This window comes from Vespa crabro, chromosome 8 (assembly GCF_910589235.1).
Source record: "Vespa crabro chromosome 8, iyVesCrab1.2, whole genome shotgun sequence".
NCBI lineage: Eukaryota > Metazoa > Arthropoda > Insecta > Hymenoptera > Vespidae > Vespa > Vespa crabro.
In genome coordinates this window covers 1,494,028-1,518,071 of record NC_060962.1, presented here as the reverse complement: position 1 = coordinate 1,518,071, position 24,044 = coordinate 1,494,028, and the positions used below count along the sequence as shown (strand labels likewise).

Below are 24,044 nucleotides of genomic sequence, written 5' to 3'. Positions count from 1 at the left end.
AAATTATTGAGTATTTATTTACACGTTTTTTATTTATAATAATTATGAAGATAAAATTAATAGAATTTAGATATTTTCATTTTGTATTAAATAAGATTAATTTTATTTTTTATATTTGATTACAGAAAAATTAATATTTTTATTCCATAAATTAAAAGTTAATTTTTATATTAATTATTTTTGTTGTATGTTGCGCAATTGTAAACAAATTGTAATATAAATTATTTATTGTTATAATAAGTATATAGAAAATTTAATTTATTTTATTCCAGAATACAAAAAGAATCATTTATATAAAAACTTAAATTTGACAAATAGCGAAAGTACATTTTTTGCGCGGGAAGTTAAAATAACAAATCATATTTTTTGACAGTTACATATTCCTTCCTGTACTACCGTTGGTGACTTCCGGTATATTATATTTGTATATTATTCAATCATTTAAAAATTTGAATAAAATATATTTATGAACGAATGAAATAAAAATTCATGGATTATAATAAATATAAAAATCATTTAAAATGTATATTTATTTTTACTTTGCATAATGTGTTAAATAAAACAGGGACTATTTCTTGTCCGTATACTACGTCACCATGATGATCATTCGTGAGTTCCATTGGAATCGGACGTCAAGTAGTGTTCTTTTAGGGAGTACATTGATTTTTTCAAGAAATTTTTGGAATATTTATTTAAAAACCAATAAGCTTCTTCATGACGATGTAAGTTACATTATATTATAAAATGAATTCTTGAAAATTCTTTAAAAATGTAAAAATTTCCATTGACATTAACTAACCATTCTACGTTTTGACTATTCTCCATGTTGACTGTACGTCATAGTTGATTTATTCTCTTTATAAATTATAACGCCATTATCATATTAATTTATTTTTATAGAAATGCTTTTATAAATTTTATATCAAATATATTATTACAAAAATAAAAGATTTACACATATATATGTTTAGTTAAGTAATTTATAATATGTAACATCTTTTGTTATCATAGTGTCGTTAAACAGATCGAAGAGCTTTTAAATATGAACGTTACTTGGTTCTAACAAACAATGACTATTCATATTATTTACATTCTAATTTATATATATGCATATATATTTCTTATAATGTATTTATCCAAAAACACAAAAATATTTTCATTTGTATAACATAAAAATAATATTAAAATTGTTATGCTTAAGTGTATTTATTAATTTTCCATACATTTATCATTGTTATTGTATAAATCAATATTTCATTGTAACACTATTATTTGTTGATTTTTTGTATGATTAGTTTTCTATTTTAGTTTTTATAAGAAGTTATGTAATTAAGTAAAATGTGTTTAATGAATTTGAATATGAATTAATTAGGTTGATATACAAATTAATATTTTATACACGTTAAATACTTAATTAGCAATATACTTAATTAGCTTTATTCATAATAAGGTTTTTTCTTTAACTCATATTTTGGTTTCATTATTTAATTTTATGATGATATTATAGGGCATACCGTGATCGTGAACGTGGTGATAGGAGAGGTGGAGGTGGTTCTCGAGGAGGCCGTTTTGGTGGACGAGATGGAGGCAGTAGTGGAAGATTTGGAAGTAGTGCGAACAGAGATAACAATTTTGGGAGTAATAATTTTAAAAATCGTCAGCCTGGAGAACGATTACGAAAACCTAGATGGGATATGAGCACTTTGCAACCATTTAGAAAAGACTTTTATCAACCACATCCTAATGTTACAACAAGAAGTCTTCATACAGTTGAGGCTTACCGATCAGATAAAGAGATCACAGTGAAAGGCTCTAATGTCCCTGGGCCCAATATTTATTTTGAAGAGGGTGGTTTTCCAGATTATGTTTTAAGTGAAATTCGAAGACAAGGTTTTGGAGAACCAACAGCTATACAAGCACAAGGTTGGCCTATTGCTTTGTCTGGACGTGATATGGTTGGCATAGCGCAAACAGGATCTGGAAAAACATTAGCTTATATTTTACCAGCTATAGTGCATATTAATCATCAACCTAGATTAAGTAGAAATGATGGTCCTATAGCTCTTATTTTGGCACCTACAAGAGAACTTGCGCAACAAATACAACAAGTAGCATCAGACTTTGGAGTTTCTTCACAGGTTAGAAATACTTGCATTTTTGGTGGAGCTCCTAAAGGTCCACAGGCACGAGATCTGGAAAGGGGAGTAGAAATTTGTATAGCAACTCCTGGTCGTCTAATAGATTTTTTGGAACGTGGTACAACAAATCTTCGTAGATGTACATATTTGGTACTTGATGAAGCAGATAGAATGCTTGATATGGGTTTTGAACCTCAAATTAGAAAAATTGTAGAACAAATACGTCCAGATAGGCAAACACTTATGTGGTCAGCAACATGGCCAAAGGAAGTTCGTAACTTGGCAGAAGAGTTTTTAACTGACTATATACAAATCAATATTGGCTCTTTACAATTAGCAGCTAATCATAATATCCTTCAAATAGTGGATGTATGCGAAGAATATGAAAAGGAAAGTAAATTAATGAAACTTTTGGAAGAGATTTCTAATGAACCAGAAAATAAAACTATTATTTTTGTTGAAACAAAAAGAAAAGTTGATGATATTACACGAGCTATTAATAGATATGGATGGCAAGCAATTGGCATCCATGGAGATAAAAGTCAACAAGAAAGAGATTATGTATTAAATCGTAAGATATATTGATAATACATATTTTTAAATAAATTAAGTTATATTTAAATTTATCATTAGTACATATTATTTTATTATCTTTTACTGAAAAATGATTTTTTCAGAATTCCGGAATAGCAGATCAGCAATACTAGTTGCTACGGACGTTGCAGCAAGAGGTTTAGGTAAGATTCTGTTTTAGCAAGTGTGGGTATGATGTAAGGGTCAGGCTGCGATGGTTGTTTCACGGTTGTGAGAGTCTTAATATTGTGATGTGGCAACGGATAACGGCATGTGCCAGACTGATTGACGTTAGTCCCTAAGCAGCGTGGATGAAGATAACTTTAAGATTGTTTAGGAATATCATGGAGCAGGGTATTTAATGATTTAGAATTTATATTTATTTTGCCATTTTTATATTTAACTTTTCTCACCCATTTAGAAGATTCAGTAATTTAAAAATCTTTATAAGTACAAATAAATGTTACTACCAATATGATCCATTTAGAAATAAGTCTGAAGAAGGAGGAATAATTTTTAACTTGTTTCTTCATTAGTTTCATCATTAGTTTAGGTGGATTTTGACATACATTTTCAATTTTGATAAAATCTTACACTCTAAATCAAAGTGACTTGAGTGAAATTTATGACATCGTATAAAATAATCTCAGAACATGTACATACAAGCAATATATATAGAATTTTAAAAGTTTATCAAAGTGAAAAGTATGCCAAGATATTTCAGGCAAGGTCGAAAATGAGCAGGTAAGAAGATAGAAAAGTTTGTTTTTCGATTTTGCTCTGATTGAGACAAGTCTTGTCAGTCTGGTATTAACGTGCTGTTCTATGTGTTTTCAGAGGCACATGCGACGGAGTTTTATCAATGATAAGAACTCTGGAGAGTTTGCTTTGGAATATATAATTGAACGGGGCGTGACTGCTGGTCTTCGCCCCCTCGCAACAAGCTAAACTAACGCTGTGCCTCAGCCGTGCCACTTGAAAAAACACACTCTCACTCTGTACCTGCGATGGTCCAAAGTATGGAAGTAATACTGTTAGGGAATCTGTAATATAGGGCAATTAAACCGGATAGATATAGATTAGAGTAATAGGATATAGTATCGATTTACGTTTTAATATTTGCAGAATTAATGCATTCATATCAATTCTAAAATCATAATTTACAAATTTCCTTTTCTATGAGGTATGTTTCGATTGTATCGCAAGACTGCTTAAAATACTTACGAGTTTGAAGCAGTGTTAGGTTTTATTATTAAACAGGTTGGAGAGATGATTCGTTATATCGAAGAAAGTCGTCGGTAAATCGATAAATTACGATCTTCCGTGCAGTTGGTAATAGCTTTATAAAACTTCAGCGAATAACAAAAAGAAATCCTTGATGCTAAGCACACAATGGAGTATACATGGGGTTGAGTGGAATGCGCATATGGTGCTCATCCAATGTTCAAACCTTACTGAAGCAATGCACAAGGACCAAATTTTCAAATACCAGCACAGATCCATACTTTGGTGCGGGAGAGAAGGGTGTGAAGTTACTAAGAATAAATGTAGAGCTCGCTCACTCATTAAGCGAGAATTCTATGAGAACCATCTGAGCTCTGATTCCTCTACATTTCCAAAAATGTATTTACATTTCCAGCTTTAGGCTCAAACAGGTAAATAATATGTACACTTGCTCTTTGTGGTCAACTTATTTATGTTACTAACGTGCCTTGCAAATGGAATTTATTATCTATTGATATTGATTCTTTCGTGTCTGATTCTAAAGCAATTAATATTGTGTTTGGCATTATTCGTAATCATTAAGTTTGCCTATTGCAATTTTTATTGAAAATTTTTCTACTCTGATTATGACGAGCTTAAATTTTAATTCTATTTGCAAGGAAACTTATTGCAGCTTTAATTAGTTCGCTTTGTAAGTTAATTACCCACCACAAAGAATCAAGTATTTTTTACTTTCCCTAATAATTATGAGAACTGTTGTATAGATGTGGAAGATGTCAAATTTGTGATAAACTTGGATTATCCGTCCAACTCAGAAGACTATGTTCATCGTATTGGACGTACGGGACGATCGCAACGAACAGGAACTGCATATGCTTTCTTTACACCTGGAAATGCACACAAAGCTAGTGATCTTATTCAAGTACTAGAAGAAGCAAAGCAAGTTGTAAATCCTAAACTTTATGAACTTTCAAGAAATCCAGGCATTTATAAACGTAATTATAAAATTATTTTATATATATCATTATGATTCATATAATTTCATTAAATCAATTTTATATTTCTGTTTAGGAGGTCGATACAGTGGTCGTAATGGCGGAAGTGGTAGTCGTGGATCCACTAGTCGTGGAGGTGGTTCACGAGGATCACGTGGTGGACGTGATGGAAGTGACAGGAATGGGAGATTTGATCGTAGCGGTGGTAGTGGTAGCGGCAGTGGCAGTACTGGTGGAAACGATCGTGGAAATAAATGGGGTGGAAGTAGTAGTGGTAAGTATTTTAAAATGTAATTGCTACACATGTTCATTTTATTATGCTAATTAAGAAAATTAGATTTGATCAAGATAATTTAAAGTTTGTGTTTCTTACAAATAATATTACATTTTGTTTTTCAGTATATAATTTTATAAAACAAGAATATATTGTGTAAATTTCAAATTTATTTATTTATTAGTTAAATATTCGTTTTTTGTCCAGGTGGTATGGGAAGTGGTTATGGCAATAAATCATTTCCTCAAAATAATTTTGGAGGAGCTTCCAGTGGTGGTGGCTCTAGTTATAATCAAAATGGTGGTACATATGGAGGAAGTGGTGGTGGGAGCAGTTACAGACAACAGAATGGTTATTAACATCGACATAGCTTATTCCAGAATAAAATTTTATTTATGTAATATAATAAGCAAAAAGAACAAAAAGAGAACTACTCTGTCTAATATAGCAGATAATATTTTCCATACGCGCTTCTCATTGTGATGGGACAAATATAGTATATAGTATGTACAGACACAGTCATATTTTGTTTTGAAAACCCGTACACAATGTGCAGTATTTTATGGAAATTGAAAATACTAATCTTAAATTACATGCAATGTAGTTTTAGAAAATTGTTTACATATTGGTAATTTTTATATTAAGTAATACATTCTAATTTTTTATTTAAGTATTGCATAAATGTAAAAGTAAAATGATAGTATGTTTATTAAAATCGTTAACGACAATGGCATAATGTGAAAGTAACTAAATGCTCGTGTGGCAATAAGTTATAAAGCGATAATTTCTAAAATTATCAGCCTTTATTGGTAAAGAACACGTACGTTATCTTACCATTTTCTGCTATTATCTTGCTTATGATTTAATGATAAGAATTTATCATTAAATAATAAGTACAGTCACCGTTTGATAGATCTGTGAAATAAAATTTTCTGATCATTTATTGGTTGGGCCGTTTATCAAATATCATGCGATTAGGTCAGAGTTTACTTCATTATATGGATAATACTCTTACGTTTTATCGCATTGATATAAATCGGTGAAGATGTTATAACTGGTACTTTTATTTTAACTTCCTACGTACCAACAATGTTTTTGTAATTTACAGGATACTTCATAGATATATTTTATGATGTTGTTCGATTATAATAAATTAATATAATCTATGATTATATTATAATAGACTATAATAAATTTAATATAAAAAATATTTTTTAAGTATTTTTTTTGGCGTTGTTTAATATCTCATCCATTGAGAAATTATTTCATATAATTTTTTATTATAATTTTTTTAACGATTTTTATAAATATAATTCGGTACATAAAAAGTCAAAATGTTTGTATAAGTAACTGTTATACAGTTTTTAAGCATTAAATAAGCGTTAAACTAGGAATTTATCAATTAGATATAAGTGGAAATAAGATAGGTATTTTTTTGTCGATTAATTTGATATACTGAGAACATAACTGTACAAAAGATTATTTCATTCGACTTTATCAAGTAGCCTTGAAAATTACTTCCATTTAGAGAGAAGCATTTATTAAGAACATCGGTATATATAATTTTTATTACACAATATATGCATAACTTTTAAGTTACATTTTTGTAAAAAGCTTTTATCTATTTTCAAAATCTAAATCTATCAAATTGATGAAAATTACATTAATTTTACATATTTAATTAATATTGTACTTTATTATAACAAAAGAAGAAAAAAGGAAAAATAAATTTTATGCCCGATGATTAAATGTTCATCATCTATTCTTCATTGTGCAACTACGTGCGAAGATTTTAAATAATGCTATTTTTTAAAATCATTGATTTTGGTCATTGGATAACAAATCGATCAATATTATTTGACGAGTATTGCAACAACTTGTTTAATATGCGTAAGTATTCAAAATTACAAATTCATGATTGTTATTTTCTTGGAATAATTGCTAAAAAAAATTACTGAAAAAATATGAGAATATTCTTTCCTTCATTTAAAACAATAATTCTAGTATCATCATTATGTCTTATACTCATGAGTAAGTTAAATTATGACGCGATGGCGTCATTCTGCGTGACTATGAACGAGCGAAGGGTGGAAAGGTGGGGAGGGACGAGCGGTATTCGATTAATAAAAAGATTTGCAATGCCGGTGTCGCGGGTAGTACGCTTCTAGAATTAGTTGACGTATGTATGTTATTCGATCTTATTTGTAATATTCTAATCAAGTGATTGGAGAAAAATATAGATAAAAAAAGGAACGTCTACTGGTGTACACGTGTTTGTACTTTTTCTTTTGGTGAATATGACAGAATCTCGAAAAGAAGTTCGTGTTTGGTGCGACGGGTGGTGAGTTTATGAATGAAATGTATTGTGCGGTATCATTTACCTTTCGATTTTCACGTGTTTAGCGCGCGAACTTGACAGGTGACATGAAAAAAAAAGGATAAGCTGATACTGTGAAAATATACGTTTCACTTGTGCCTTATAAAACTTACATTGTTCGTTTCTTCTTATTGCTCGTGTCAAAAAAGGATCAATTTTCGTGCATATCATTATTCGATACGTGCTCTATAAAATATGTCGAAAGATAAGAGACGCACTGTCTCTGTGATTCTAAGAAAGACTAGCGATCAATACTATAGCTTGATTAATTAATCATTCGAACAAAATGTATGTATATGTGTTGGAGTAATATTCACAGTCCTTGTAAATGTAAAAGTTCAAACAATTCCGTTTATTTCGGTGCTATGTTCTTACCGTCGGATTATCGTATATTTCACTTCGATCTTTTACTTTTTTGAATCCTATGATGATTCAAATATATCATTTTATATTGTAGTTATGATATGGTGCATTTTGGACATGCAAATTCATTAAGGCAGGCTAAAGCATTAGGAAATTATTTGGTGGTTGGTGTTCATACAGATGCAGAAATTACAAAGCATAAGGGTCCTCCAGTTTTTACAGAACAAGAGAGGTACTTTTTCTATTTATTAAATTATTTAAATAATATAAAGTATTATCAATAAGTATATATATTATAATTCTATTTTGTTTCTATATATAATATAAACAGGATTTAAACAACATTTCTCCCTGTTTTATTTCAGATACAAAATGGTTCGTGGTATAAAATGGGTAGATGAAGTAGTCGAAGGTGCTCCTTATGTTACTACATTGGAAACATTAGATAAATACAATTGTGATTTCTGTGTACATGGTGATGACATAACAATGACTGCAGATGGAATAGATACTTATCATTTAGTTAAAGCAGCTGGTCGTTACAGGTATAACAAAATGAACTGAAGAGAAATATTTTACATAAATACAGAAAATTATTTGTTTTACTAAATAATATAATTATTACAGAGAAGTTCAAAGAACGGCAGGAGTTTCAACTACAGATCTTGTAGGGCGTATGCTTTTAATGACACGTCAACATTTCAAACAAGGAGATAGTGAATATACCGTTGATAGAGAACCTAGCAAAAGTATGGGTCAAGATCGCACAGCGCGAAGCCCATGGACTGGTTGTTCTCAGTTTCTTCCCACTACTCAAAAAATTATACAATTTAGCGATGGCAAAAGTCCTCAGCCAGATGATAAAATTGTTTATGTTGCTGGAGCATTTGATTTATTCCATGTTGGACATTTAGATTTCTTAGAAGTTGCAAAAAAAGAGGGTGACTATCTTATTGTTGGCCTCCATACAGATCCAGCTGTTAATCGTTACAAATGCGGTAATCATCCAATCATGAATCTTCATGAACGTGTTCTTAGTGTATTAGCATGTAAGGTGAGCTATTTACATAAAATAAAAATTATGTTTTCATAAGATCATTCAGATCGAAAATGTTTTAATTTAATCACTTGAAAAAAGATAAAATTAAGCACAATTTTCCAGAAATATTTTCTATATAAATTTATATTTATCTTATTGAATAATTAGAAAAATATCATTACTAAGATTCGTTAAAAAAATGTGAAATTTTCTTTTTAAATCATATAAATCTTTTTATACATAAAAATGAAGGAATTGAATTTTTTACATATTTAGTATGTGAATGAAGTTGTAATTGGTGCTCCATATGAGGTTACTAAAGATCTTATGGAACACTTTAATGTTTCTATCGTGTGTCATGGACAGACATCAATAATGCCATGTGAAGATGGCTCGGATCCATATGTAGAACCAAAAAGACAAAACAAATTTAAGTTACTAGATAGTGGCAATGATATGACAACAGAAAAAATAGTTGAAAGAATAATTCTACATAGGTATGTTATTTTTTTTATTATAACTTATATATGTTAGGTATGTATTTAAGAATATTCTAGCAAATATATTATTCAACATCAGTTCTATATTATATAACAGACATTTAAAAAATGTGAATTTTATATAATGATAAGGTTTCGGTTTTAATTTCTAGTTATATTGAACTATAAGAAAAAAAAATATAGCAATTATAAATAATTGGTAAGCTAAGAAGAAATTGCAAATAATGATAGTTAATTGTCATATGACTTATCTTTTTCAGAACTTTTGCTTCGATTAATACTTTTTTGCAAGATATATTCGTGTGCATAATATGAAGCATATACTTTTAAATCAAACAAATAGTATATACATTTTAAAATTATTTATCAATGTCTTATAATTTTAAATATACATACTCCAATCTCATTCATATATTCATGCTTTTTATATTGGGATATGCAATTTCATGCAAGCATATATATACACTTGTTCATTTGCAGCACATTTCTCTGTGTAGAATAATATTATGTAAAGTTTATTAATCTTTCTTAAAATATTAAACATAATGTTTAAATATAATACAAATAATAATATGTACAAATTTATAACAAAATATTGATCTGAATAATATGTACACATTTATTTAAATAACTCAACTACACACACACAATTAGCATTTTTATAATATACGTAACTTGTTTGTAAAAACATTAATTTCTTATGTCAAAGGATTTTAACAGATTATTGAATTTGGTTTACTACTATTACTTGCATATCCCAACACTTAAAGGAAATTGTATACGCGTTGATTAAGTGTTTAATTACAGGTTGGAATTTGAGGATAGAAACTTAAAGAAGGAAAAAAAAGAGCTTGCAGCTTACGAAGCCTTTGTGAAATCTAAAACAAATGGAAGGACTACATAATAAATTTTTGCATAATTACTATGTGTGATAATCAATTTTATAGAATTAATTTGTAAATATATACAGTCTCAGATTATATTAATTTATTCAATTTAGAATAGAAAGAAAATAGAAGTGTAATTTTCTGATTTTGAAAGACTAATATATGAAGAAATTAAATTTTCTTTGGAACGTATCAAAAATTCGTCAAAATAGAGTGACGATATGTTATTAATTTTCTGTTAATTATAAAGTATCTATTCATTATACATAATTTAATGAAAAAAATATATAACATTTAATATCGTATACAGTTGCTATATATAAGCACAGTGTCTTACTAGTAAATTAAATGTTTTATTAATTTATATAAATTATGATTTTACTGAGATGAGTAATTTTATTATTGATTGCACAGTAACTTTATTAAAAATACGTAGTATAATACATGCAAATTCACTTGTGACTACTAAATTACTAGATTATATTTTATGAATACACATTTGCTGGAAAACATAACTATGCAGTTAAATGAGATTGTCTCTAATTTTTTTTCTTTATTTAATACACATTGAAATAAAAGTTTAAATTAACATTATATTTAAAAAATGAATTTTATATATATATATATATATATTGTTCATAATGTCATTTGTTTAAATTATTCTTGTAGTCCAGTTGTTTTACTTTTGTGTGAAACAACTATTCTAATTTAAAATATTTTTTATTTTTACTTTTTTTGTAGTTTAATTAAAAACAATTAATTTAAATAAAATTAGACTATAATATTATCAAGTTAAGCTTTATGGGCCTATACAAAGACGTAACAATGATATTGAGCCAAAGGTTGTAATATAAGTGTGTGGCAATTGTTAATATTACGAATCATAATGAAGTTATAGGATCGCTAAATGTGTCTTTATACATCGATAAACCAAATAGGAAAAATAGCATCTTTAGGGTGAGTGCAATACGCTTATAATTTTTCTGAGATACATATACATATAATAGCATATGCAAATTCTCAATTTACATTTTTACATAATTTTATTTAATATTTATAATTATATTTATATTTTTCATTATATATATACACAATATACCTTAAGTTGATATTAATCAACGGTTTAACTGTTAATTTAAAATTGAAATTTTTATTGTAAAGAAAATATGCTTCTCTCATAAAATATGTAAAAAAAAAGATAGTATATATCACAGACTTCTTGTGATAATTATATTTATTACGAAAACAACAAAACGTTTAATAATTTATTTTAAAGCAGCGAATAATAACTTTTAATTAGAATTGTTGCACGACATGTGTGCCTTCGAACATTGTTTTTCTTCATAAAATATGAATATCAAGTACTATGTGTAATGATACATTATTGTATTGATTTTCTACTTAATATAAAGTTTTAAGTCTATATTAATAAATGTTGGTTCAATATATTATGCTTCATGGGTCTGTTCGAAAAATTGTGCAAACCAAAAATATAGAAGACAGAAAATACATGTCTCGTCGTTGTAAAGATCGTCTAGATCCAATTAGCACAAAATAGTGCATGAAACAATTGTTCAACTGGAACGATCATTTACTGATAGAGAAAAGCAAATCTATCAGAAATATAGAAAAATAAAAAAAAAGAAATTAAGTTTCACAATTGTTCGTTACTACGAGATATTGTACGAGGTCGAATCGTAATTCATAAAATTGTAACGATATCGTCATATTGTATAGCATAGTTTTATGGGAGAAACGTCGTTACCATTAAACGAAATGTAATGCAAGGATATTTGATTAACCTTGTTTTATTTTATAATAAATATAATGCGATTATACACGTACAATTATTTCAATATTCTTTTCGTTAAATCTAAACGGTCGATGATTTTTTGGATGGCAAAGAAATTTACACGTTCTTACACGGCTGGTTTTTTTATATTTCGATTTTTTTTCTATTAAATTAATTGAACTCAACTAATACATTATTGTGCAGATTTATGTACAAAGTGTAAAGTATTTTATTTTAACCTTTAACCAACCCAATATTTTCATGCACTTTGATCACGAAATGCACTTTTGCAAATACTTAAATACTACGATTGTTATGTAAGTATGGGCGATCGACAATTGCGTTCGCTTTATCAGGTCACGTGATAGCATTGCACATGGACATATTTCGCATACTCAGAATATATGCAAAAAGAAAAGAGAAAATAGAGCGCTTGTACTATAAAATATTTTTCTATATTCGTTTTAATTTGTGACACCTTCTTTATATTTTAACTTATATTTAAAAATTCCTATGATTCTTGGTATTCAGTATTACGTATTAGAATTATAGTTTATCAATATAACTATACTATAAAGTATTATCAGTTGTATCGCATTGACACAATAGTGTGCTATAATAATTTGTTATCTCGTCGATAAAGAAAATCCATCGTAACTAGCTGTGATGAACATTTAATATTTATAAAATATTATAATAAACATTGAGACTATGTGAAAAATATAATCTATAGAATGAATAAATAAATTAGATGGGATAAATATACACATATCGAGCATGCATACATATATAAGTACTTGTCAAATGTTAAGTATTCATCATTCGATTTCTAACATTCCTACATCACGTTTGTTTTTTCCTGTTATATCAAAAACATTATCAAGTATAAATAGATAGATTGATTTATTTTATTGTACGGTAGACCGTCCAGTGTATCCTGATGTCGCGTCACAATATTTTCTCGCTCTATCTCGTACCAGATCGTCAATGGATTTGTTTTGCGAGATGGATGAAGATAAATTATGAAGACGAGAAGCCAAATAACACATAATGAAGGCGGATAGAACTAATAACGCACCTAATCCAATAGCCACGTAAAGAAAACCGCCGCAATTACCTTCCAAGCCGGTTGCAACTTTGTTGTAAATATCTGCAGATAAATGAGTTCATTAATTACATCGATTGTAACGCGAAAAATGTTAATGTATTATTAATTTCTTTTATATCATATAATATTGATATGTATATAATCTAATATACAATATCAAATGTTTCATACCGTCTGGCATCATGACGGTATACTCAATGTTCTCCTTGAATTTCGTAAAAGGCGTTGAGTCATTGTAACTCTTAATGAGACGTTCGACCTTAGGCAAAAACGCTCCATCGACTTTCTCGTTGACATTTCGTTTTTTTCGTTTGCCATGACCCGATGGTTCGAAAAGATCCAAGCAAAAATCCTATAAATTATATTTAAACATCCATTCATGATTATTATCTTAACGCGATCTTCATGCAGATCGAATACTTATTTATATATGCCTCTTTAAAATCTTTTCTACATTTTTTTCAATATGTGTATGCTATACATATTGAAGAAGTTATATAAATATCCGATATACATATTGGACATGTATAAATTATATATAATCCTTTACCATATCTATAATTCTTTTATCACTTTCGTTTGTTTAAACACTTTTATAAGAGGAGCTTGAGAAACAACATCGATCTTCTATATTGAAAGAATTTGAAATAAATAAGAGAAAGAAATGTTCTCACCGGTTGACAATCTTGTGGTTCCATACAAGCTTTTATTTGCGAGTGTATCCATAAGGTAGATCGTTCTCGCATAGAACTAAGCAAGAATGCTTCGAAATCCAAAAATACCTCATTCTTTCTCTCGCGATATCTTGCCGGTTGATGAGGAATGATTGATGCGAAATCTCGATTTCTACAGCCATCCTTAACAAGGATGACGCTCCCTGGGGCATGCGGTTGATCGGGATCAGGGCTGACCGTTACTTCCAGAAGTTTTATGTAACCCCAAGCGCTGTCAGGACTGATACGAGCTCTCAGCTGAAGTTTTGTACCTATTGGCACCGCCTGATCGACTGTTTGAGATCCGCTAGATTCTGATATATTGCCCGTAGCTTCACGATAAAGAGCAACTTCGTATTCTAGGCGACCTGGTGTCTCCTCTACTACACCGGATACTCTAGCACCATGTGGACTGAAACAAACATCGAAACTCTATTCTAACTAAATTTTATTGTATCTAATTATTTTGCTTATTTATTATTTTTCGACTTAATCGTAATCGACTTAACGCAGATATATTTCACATATTTACTAGACCAAAATGTTTCGGTAAATTACCCTAATATAGTAATCCCATCGTTAACGAATCATTCTCGCCGGAAAATTGTGTAATTTTATAACATATCGTCGATTAGTTACGATTAACAAGATATTGAGGCGTTATGTCCAAGAGTAATTTTCACTGAGAAATTCAATACTTTATTATCGTGTTACGTGTTAGCAATCGAAACAATACAATTGTTGCAAATTCATTATAAATGCGCAATTTAATGACGTCACGCAATCCTATTTAATTGCCAAGTTGATCAAGTCATTTGCTATATACGAACTTTATGCTCTTCGCTATAATATATGTATTATATACCTATCAGAAAAATATACTATAATATACAGAGTATAATGCAAATTTCATAATCGAATAGTATGATAATGCAATCGTTTCGATTATCTTTAAGTAGTTAACGATAAAAATTTAATTCTCTATTTCATATCATTTCTCTGTTTTATATTCTTTTCAGTATCTTGATATCTTAATTATTACAGATTTTGAATTAACGGTATCGTTTTATGTCTTTAATTGCAATATATAAATTATATAGAAAGCGAAGACATTACTGGTTAGAACGTAATTAATAATTCAATAATAGAAAAGAGGATGTCATAAATTGACCTGTTGTTAACTTACAAGGTACCAGCAAAACCAGCCGCTTTGTGCCTAAGCAATGTGGGCTCAGGTGGACGACACATGAGGATCAATTCTTGATCGGCCAGCATTACGACACCAGGAAATGCCGGAAACCATATCCGTAAATGAATAAATCCCTATGAAAACAATAACAAACGATTATATTTATATTTGTGATATTTTATACATATATATGTAATTTATGAACGAAATATTATTTCTTATCAGCACACCAATTATTTATTCTTTTTAATAATTATATATTTTTAATTATAATATTGCGCGTAACTTTAATAAAAACCATAATGTTCGACGTTAGACATTAAATTAAAACGAACGAATTTTTTCAATTGACGTTTCGCATCAAAGCACGATAATTTAATCCCTTTAAAGAAAGAGAGAGAAAGAGAGAAAGGCGTACTTTGATAGGATTAATTATAATTATCTTCAATTTTATATTTTTCAATGAGTTACGAGTTACGATTTTCAATGAGTTTCAATGAATTACGAGTTATTTAAAAATTCTAGTGCTAAAATTTTAGAAATAAAGTTACGAGAATTATATATATTCTTTCTGAATAGATACATATACTATATTCACGTATACACTAATATCATATTTTTATTCCACATTATTAATTACTACTATGTACTTGAATATTTAATTAAATTTAGTCGAATAATTAATTTCAATATTCGTCCTTTATGCTTGTAATTACTCAATTTATTATATCTGTAATAACGCTATTTTATCTATATTACAAATACAATATTTTTTTTTTCTTAAATAAAATTTAAATGTTCAATTCTCTCACTAAATATTCATAATGATTTCCAAAAATACTCTGATGTAATATATTAATGTCTTTGTTTATAATTTTCAAATAAATATTTTGTTTATTCTAGAAACATTATTTAATCTTAATAAATACAAATATTTCTTGAAGTCTCTTCCTTTTCTTATATTTCTCTCATGTCGACTTACGTTTCTTTTGAGAACACCGCATCGTGAAAAATCCGTCACTTTGAGAAAGTAATTGTCTTCTTGAGAATCGTTAGGATCAGGTCTAATTTGGCAATGAATGTCGATGAGAGGATTGGCTGATCTATCGTCGGCAAATAGCGGAGCTCCTCTGAAGCCGATCGGTCTTCTGATTTTCGCTGTGAGAAGATCAGCTGCTGAACCGGCGCCACTGCATTGAATGTCGGAAATCTCGTAATCTTGAGCAATGATTACGCTAACCTACGACGATCGAAGAAAGAAAATAAAATAAAGAAGACAGGCAAATTATTTCCCAGACTTTGTTTCCAAGCACTTTATGAATATTTATGTAATTTCCCCTGACCCGCACCTCGGGACATCTCGTTGCACTTCAAAATTGTATATTTAATGGCGAAACTCTTTTTGAACTTCCCAATGAATCTCGAAAGCTTTTATACTCGACCCACAAAAACGTTCCTACGTTATTGTTTTTATTTCACGTTACGTATTTAGGTTTGTTTATCTCTTTTTCTTTTTATAGTATCTCATATATTTGCATTTACAATATTTTCTTTGTTTCGAGAGAAAGAATTGATCCTACTATAATGTATAAAATTCTTAATTTCAATCTAATTTTATCAATCTGATTTTTATGATCTAATTCGAAGTTGATTCAAATACGAGTAAAATTGGCGCCAAACTAAAGACCTCGATTTTTCTTTGAAATTTGAATCCGATGATTTATCATTTAATTCTGAAATTATTTAAAGAAGGATAGATTGTTAATCTCTAGGATAGCATGCGAGTCGATTGGTTATTAACCAGACACGTGTCATTTGAGTTATGGTAATTTCCTTAATAGTCTGCCGATCGTTTCAATCTCATGATGACTAGGCGCGTGCGTCCCACTAATGGTATAGACCTCTCACTCTCGGTGTTCCTATCTTGGTCCGTCCCCACTACTTTTGTAGATCTGTCTCTCTCTCTCTCTCTCTCTTTCTCTGCGCGTTGTATGACGTATAGGTTATAACAACGCTATCAGGCGCTACTGGCAGACGGGCCAAGGTGAGCGAAAAACGTGCATGCACTTGTACTTCATTTCGAGTAACGGATCTAAAAAGAGACGCTCTACTGCACGTGTAAAATTATTCGTTGCGTGTAATATATGTATAGATACGTATTATACCATGCTAAAACTTTTAACGTAATCCCGTTTCTTATATTTTCAGCGCATTCAAGCAAAATGCACTTTCATTGTGTAAATATTCTCTTCTACTAATAATTTATACTTTTTGTTTTGTACTATTTTATTTCTCAATCTGGATCTGAATATTTGTAGATATTTATTTTAATTTTCATTTACGATTTATAAGTTACGTTCTTTTATAATAAGGTTATATCGTTTTAGGAGAAATTATTACATAGTTTGTTAGATAATTTCAATGTTCAATTTTATCTACGATATATTATAGCGTTAACTTTAAGTATCTACGATATATTGATACAAATTGATACGTGGAGTATAACCTCACGAATGCAGGATATTTGTGGCTATGTCATACCTTCTAAAGCAAGCATCAAATTCCGGTCAACGGGTTACACCAACGCCTAGATATTTCCATATATGTATGTCTTTTATAGTATATGTATAGAAAAGCGTATAAACAAACCAACAGTTTTCTATTACATCCATATGAATGAGTTCTATCGCATGTATTATTTGTTTATGAAAGTCAAATCTATGAAATAATTACTGTTCTTCGAATAATTTTGAAATAGGATTGACACGTTTCACGATAAAATACCTTATGTTAGCGTATATTGTTATGAAACAAGAACGGTATAAATTTTATTTTAAGATCTTAATGACTTTTAAATTTAATTACATTACTTTAATTAGATATCGTTTAGAATGGTATTTACTAACTGCTAACATTATCTCATTTATCTCTTTCTAATATAATATATCATTTAAAGACTAATGTTCAGAATAATGCTTCAGAAACGATCGCTAATCACCGATTACATCGGAAGAGAAATATGGTTTGCGTATATATCTACAAGTACTATCGATGTACACACATACATACATACATATATACATACATACATATATACATACATACATATATACTTAGCACAAATTTGTGGCGTTAAATCGAAGTTTAGTTGGCCGACGTCGTTAATCGAGCGACAAACAACTTAGTCCTTTAAGTGAACGCTTATCGAGACGCAGGTGTTGCTGCGATCGACTTTGGGTAACGGCTAACGTTCGCAAAATAGGAAGACAATTTCCTCCAGAATATGGCAAGCACGCGTGTATATGTAAACGCATGCAAACCTATGATCGATGATACAAATTCACAAGCGTAAGATAAGAAAAAATTACTATGCCGTTTAATGCTTACAATTAGTATCAATTTATTCGAACGATCAGTTTCAATATCATAACGGTAACGGAAGGAAACTATGAAGTTGATAATGATTTTAATATATTTCCAAGTTCAATTCAACTTAGCGCTTGGTTAATCGAATTACATTTAGACGAACAAACTTATTGTTAATCGACAACATATTAAAGCCAAGCGATACAAAATACTTCGCGAGGGTTTACAGAAAAACAATATGATGTTAAGTGATATTAATCCATAATAGTATAATAAAAACGCATTATATTGATTGTCGTGTTTATAATGTAAATAAATTCGTAAGAAAGAGAAAGAATTCCGTTCTCTTTGAATAAACTAAAAAAAAATAAGAAAAAGAACTAAGTAAATAAAACAGAGAGAAAACACCACGCTAATTTTATCGTCATCAATTTTATTGTCCTACAAATATCGTTTGCAAGGACAAAAGTTACAAAGTCAAATTAATATTATTGTTTAAACGATGACCGAAGAAAGAGAGAGAAAGAGAGAGAGAGAGAGAGAGAGACAACATTTTCTTTTATATTAATTGAAATCCAAAATGTATTAACTTCTAAAACGTTTTCTCGATCGATTCTCGAAAATAAAAAATTCTCGTCAAAAATGTATATTTTATCACTCTTCTAAGGTTAATGACTCCTGATACACTTGTATATGAATACCTAGTATGAAATAAAGATTCTTTCTTTTTCTCTCTCTTTCTTACGTATCAACAACGACAAAGGTACTTGCGTTTGTTCGATCGATGGATGTAAAAGTAACGGGAAAGAAGAAACGGTCGAAATCCGCCACGCGAAACGGCCGAGGACCGGTCACCGAAATTGCCTCTGGGGCAAGTGGATTTTATTTTCTTCGTTCAAAATACACAACTGTGACCTACTCTTTTACGACATCGTCAATTTTTTTTTCCTCGCTCTCCTCCCTCCATCATTTTTCACATCAGGAAGCATTCATACGCGATATCTATTTCTACCTATCTCTCTAACATTCTTTCTTCCCGTTTTTCTATCTTTTTTCTTCCTTTACTAATAATTCTATGCTTTCACTCATATCCCTCGTCTATTAATGCCTCACGTGGTATGCAATTTGTATTGAGGGACAATGTAAAAGCATCGTAGTACGGTGTAACCCATCAGGAACGTCTTTCTATCCTTTTCTTTCTTTCTTTTTTTCTCTATCTCTTTTCCTGCTGACATTGAAGGTCTTTTCTTTTCTTTATCCTTTCGACATAAATATCCTTTTCACCGTGTCTTTTAACGCGATGGCCGTATAAAAACGGTTTTTCTATTGTTCCGAAACTTAGGAAATTATTTTTGTAAGAAACTTTATGGTCCGTCATATATTTTTGTTTTCCTAAAAAAAAAAAGAAAAAAAAAATAATGAATTTTTTCTTCTTGCGGTAAATTCCTTTCTTTTTCAAAGGACTGTTTAAATATACGATAAGAGATTTTGCTTGCATTGAAAAATTAAAATGAACCGATGCGCGAAATCTTGTGCTTGATAGTATATCCATGCCGGCATGCTTCGGTGGCAATTTAACCATAGTAGTGGTAATGATGATTGTAGTATAACATAAAATGCATTTCCCGTATTTGTTGCGTGGTTGCACAAAAGAGAACCATTGACTTTTCGTCCGATTTTACGAACGAAATAAAAGATTTATAATTCATTTTGTAGATATCATACCTATATATATACATATATATATATAAACTCGCGACAGGATAACGATAATAAGAAATCAGATGTGAGTTATGATGTAATGATCTCTATTAAAAAGATTATTAAGAAAGTTATGTAAAAATCATTAATCAATAAAATGGAACGAAATTCTTGTTTAAGGAATAAGATATTTCTTTCTATGAGAAAGATGAAATAAAGTAATCAAGAAAATGATCCTTTCTTTTTATCTTAAAGATTTATATCTTAAAGTTATAAATCAAGCAAGAAGTATAGTTAATATAATTTTGGATCTATTACGTTAGTTTTTTATTTCAAATGCATTTTTTATCAATATTTTGAATGAAGTTGAGTTCGTTTGTAAGAATCGCATCTGAAGTTATCTAAACGCTACCTGCGTTAATGAAGAAAAAAAATCAGGAATGTTAATCTCCCGTTAATTTTTTGTAGGAAAAATTTGACTTAATACGAAACTTAGGTGATATTTCTTATGAATTTTGTTAATATAATGAAGAACTCGATGTGAACCAAATGTTTGTAAATTTTTCTTGATATAGTATCTAATCGTCTCTTTTCACCCACCGTGGAAAATAACGCAAGAATTCCGAGGATTCGGCACATAATGGCGGAGATAATGACAATGATGATCTTGTCGTCAACAAATCTATCTCCACGTCTCTTCGTGAATGTCTGACGTCGTTTGTTAAATCTTTGTCCACTGATTTAGTCTCACGCAAGTATAGTTTATCCAAGTTCACGAAGATAAACCGAAAGAAGAGTCAATGTTGTCGTCCCTTTTGGGGTGACGCAATTTAGCAGAAGGTTCACGACGGACTGAAGTCTTAACTCGATGTTGAGAATGCGCAAGAATTCTTCCCCCGAGGCGTCTTCAGTAATGCCAGCACTATGGACTCTTCTCCTTTTTCTTTTCTTCTTCTTCTGTTTCTTTTTCTTCTTCTCCTTCTTCTTCTGTTTCTACCTTGTCTTCCTTCATAGGTAGGCGGGAGAGAAAGTCATGGAACCGGAGAATCACCGGACCATCCGGAGTACTGTTAATGCATGCCCGGTGCCTCCACTAACGACCATCCTTTGCCTCCTCTTCGTTCTCCTTCTCTTTAAGCCATGCGATGCCCCCGTAACGTCGCCATTGTATCTTCACTTCGGACCAACCGTTTTCTTTAAGGGCGACAAATGATCTCCTCAAGGACGTGAGTCTAGTTTACAAATGTATTCCAAAATTATTCCCTCAAAAAATGTCTTCAAACGATATCTTTAAATCGATAATTTTATATATATTTGCAAAATTTACGAAATAATTTAATATAAAGATAGAAGATCAAAAGAAAAAATACTACAAAGTATGAAGAAATATTCGTAAGATTAATTATGAAAAATAAATATACCTATCTACATAATCTTCTATCTTACTATTTGTAACCTTAATTTTATCGTAACGATAGGTAGTAAATTATAATAATTATCGATTCTTTATTACGAAAAAACGTGATTCTATGTCCGTTCGATTTCAAAGAAATAAAATAACGATGATCAGTGCTAGAAAAGGTTTCCGTTCTGGGAGGTGCCACGAACTCAACGGATCAAGGAACATAACGTGAATCTGATGGTATGCATAATAGAGGAATTGTTTAACCGGTTACTGACTTCTCTGCAGCGTAAATTTTAGGTCAGAGTCGTGGTCTCTTCGATTAAAGAAAAATATGTACCGGAAATATAATCTTTTGAGTCTATGCATTTATGCATGCATTTTTTTTCGATTTTTTCGAATGATTTTGGTGCAAGGTGTATATATGTATGTACATATCTTTGTATGTGCGTTACTTGAATCCTTCTTCGTTATCGTCGTCGTGAACGAAAGAAACATTTTTTAAATGCTTTCACGCTTACGAAATGAAAGTTAATTGAATTCTCAGGAAATGTTAGCAATAAAATAATATTGCTTTTTATAACGTTGTGCAAAATAAATAATGATGATTTTGAAACTATTTCAAGCCGCCTTTTTTTTATTTCAAGACAAAAGTAATATAAAAGAAAGAAAGAAGAAGAAAGGAAAAGAAAGAAACAGAAACAAAACCAAGATCGTTCCGGTTCTTTTCCATGGCGCCAGATGGTGTGACAAAAAGAAAAAAAAAAGAAAGGAAAAGAAAAATAGAAAGACTCGGTCTTCTCGTCGAAAAGAGGAAGAATAATTTGAGATTTGTCCCGGTCCCTTGCTGTACTTGTCACTGACTGAGTGACTGATAGGAACTCGCGCGCTTAAGCATGTTCTACGATGTCACGCACTCTAATCCGCAGAACGTTCCGCTGGATTACCTTTCCGTTATTTTCTGTAACGTCTGCCATGCGCGCACGTGCCGTTTATATTACCTTATGTAATAGGTATAACTTGGACAAGAACGTATATATACATATACGTTATCGCACTTATACGCGTGCATTTGTATACATAGATATATGTAAGTATTCACATATCTATCCATACATACACCGAGTCACAAGGGTGTTTGTAATCCGAGTGGAGAGGAGATTCGTCGTTATGGATTAACGTGTTACATAATCTTCGATGCAGAGGGTTGAATGACGCAACTAGGTCATTCTATCTTAGCAATGTTACCTTCGAGATGGAAAGGACGACCAACAGTTCTGTATATATATTATAATTATATCATATATATAGGATACATATATATACATATATAAACATATATATATATATATATATATATATATATATATATATATATATACTTATTGTGTGTGTATGTGTATGCATTTAGAGAAAATATATTTCTTTTTTTATATCGTTATTTCTCCCGAAGAAAAATAATGAGACGTCCCGTTATGAAAAATATTACGAGATAGATAGTGGTTTATCCGTCATTATTAAGATTGTAATTGAGGTAGAACGTTCTATTAATTTTACTTTTTCATCTTCATTATTTTACTTCTTCTAATGTCTACGTTTATATATACTACCTTAGATATACCAAATATGAAAACGCAACGGAGAGATAACAGGGATATTAATCGATCGGCCTTCTCTTTCTTTATTATTCTTTTTCGACATTTTTTCAAAGATAAGTATATATCTAAATTTTTTATGCATGCGCCACTAATAAAACGCATGCAATCATGTATTTTTAGTCAGATTATAAGGGATCACTTTACGACATAGCGTTAAATTATTTTCTAGGAAAAATGTCGCGTGTAATTCATATAAATATTTCATGAGAATTCGAAACGCGCTGTACGCTTCATTCCGTTCCTGGCATTTATCATTTAATAATTACGCACCTGTGTCATACATGTATCCAAGATGCCGTACATATCGTGCGATATTACGCAATAATAATTTAAAATGACAACTATACGAATAAGTAAGATAAAAATACCAATACGAAATCATTTGATACGGGTAGAATCGATTTTATACTTGAATATCTTTCCGATTATATATGAGAATATATGATGTTATCGGTGAATACTTTTAAATCTTGTTTCTTTTTTTTTGTTTTTGTTTTTTAGAAGTACAGAAAAGTAAAAAGAAACAATATTTATTTTATAGTTGCTTCTAGGCACTACATATCGATACAGCGGAAATAGAATTCACGTTTTGTTCGAAAGGAAGTCCCTGACAAAAGAAATATATATGCGTCCAAGTTTTAAATGAAATCGATAATAGAATGGAATATGTTTTGTAAGTATAAATCATCGATGGATATAAAAACAGACGTTTTTTCAAAAAGAAAATGAAATGTACAATCATGTC

The 24,044-nt window shown here is 30.0% G+C and overlaps 3 protein-coding genes across 8 annotated transcripts; 2 read left to right on the top strand and 1 right to left on the bottom strand.

The window, feature by feature from the left end:
• The first annotated feature begins 545 nt into the window (after window positions 1-545).
• On the top strand, window positions 546-5,718 carry LOC124425882 (ATP-dependent RNA helicase dbp2-like). Its single transcript, XM_046966890.1, has 6 exons — window positions 546-722; window positions 1,508-2,709; window positions 2,816-2,875; window positions 4,700-4,930; window positions 5,007-5,204; window positions 5,412-5,718. Exons 1-6 carry the CDS (start codon window positions 715-717, stop codon window positions 5,561-5,563), a joined length of 1,851 nt encoding a protein of 616 aa, XP_046822846.1. The 5' UTR covers window positions 546-714; the 3' UTR covers window positions 5,564-5,718.
• Window positions 5,719-6,998: 1,280 nt separating this feature from the next.
• On the top strand, window positions 6,999-12,206 carry LOC124425884 (ethanolamine-phosphate cytidylyltransferase). 4 transcript variants are annotated; one of them, XM_046966896.1, is made up of 6 exons: window positions 6,999-7,094; window positions 8,039-8,176; window positions 8,310-8,489; window positions 8,572-8,998; window positions 9,260-9,480; window positions 10,291-12,206. In XM_046966896.1, exons 2-6 carry the CDS (start codon window positions 8,046-8,048, stop codon window positions 10,385-10,387), a joined length of 1,056 nt encoding a protein of 351 aa, XP_046822852.1. In that variant the 5' UTR covers window positions 6,999-7,094; window positions 8,039-8,045; the 3' UTR covers window positions 10,388-12,206. The 4 variants fall into 4 exon arrangements, with proteins under 4 accessions (XP_046822852.1, XP_046822853.1, XP_046822850.1 ...); XM_046966897.1 differs by lacking the exon at window positions 6,999-7,094 and adding an exon at window positions 7,326-7,545 and having other exon boundaries at window positions 10,278-12,206; XM_046966894.1 differs by lacking the exon at window positions 6,999-7,094 and adding an exon at window positions 7,327-7,545.
• An 842-nt stretch (window positions 12,207-13,048) lies between these two features.
• LOC124425883 lies at window positions 13,049-22,640 on the bottom strand. Of its 3 annotated transcripts, none has more exons than XM_046966892.1 (7): window positions 22,589-22,640; window positions 20,840-21,471; window positions 16,155-16,412; window positions 15,170-15,306; window positions 13,945-14,395; window positions 13,442-13,622; window positions 13,049-13,312 (listed from the first exon to the last, which is right to left on the bottom strand). In XM_046966892.1, exons 2-7 carry the CDS (start codon window positions 20,876-20,878, stop codon window positions 13,071-13,073), a joined length of 1,308 nt encoding a protein of 435 aa, XP_046822848.1. In that variant the 5' UTR covers window positions 20,879-21,471; window positions 22,589-22,640; the 3' UTR covers window positions 13,049-13,070. The 3 variants fall into 3 exon arrangements, with proteins under 3 accessions (XP_046822848.1, XP_046822847.1, XP_046822849.1); XM_046966891.1 differs by lacking the exon at window positions 22,589-22,640 and adding an exon at window positions 21,661-22,581; XM_046966893.1 differs by lacking the exon at window positions 22,589-22,640 and adding an exon at window positions 22,350-22,581.
• Window positions 22,641-24,044: the final 1,404 nt, after the last annotated feature.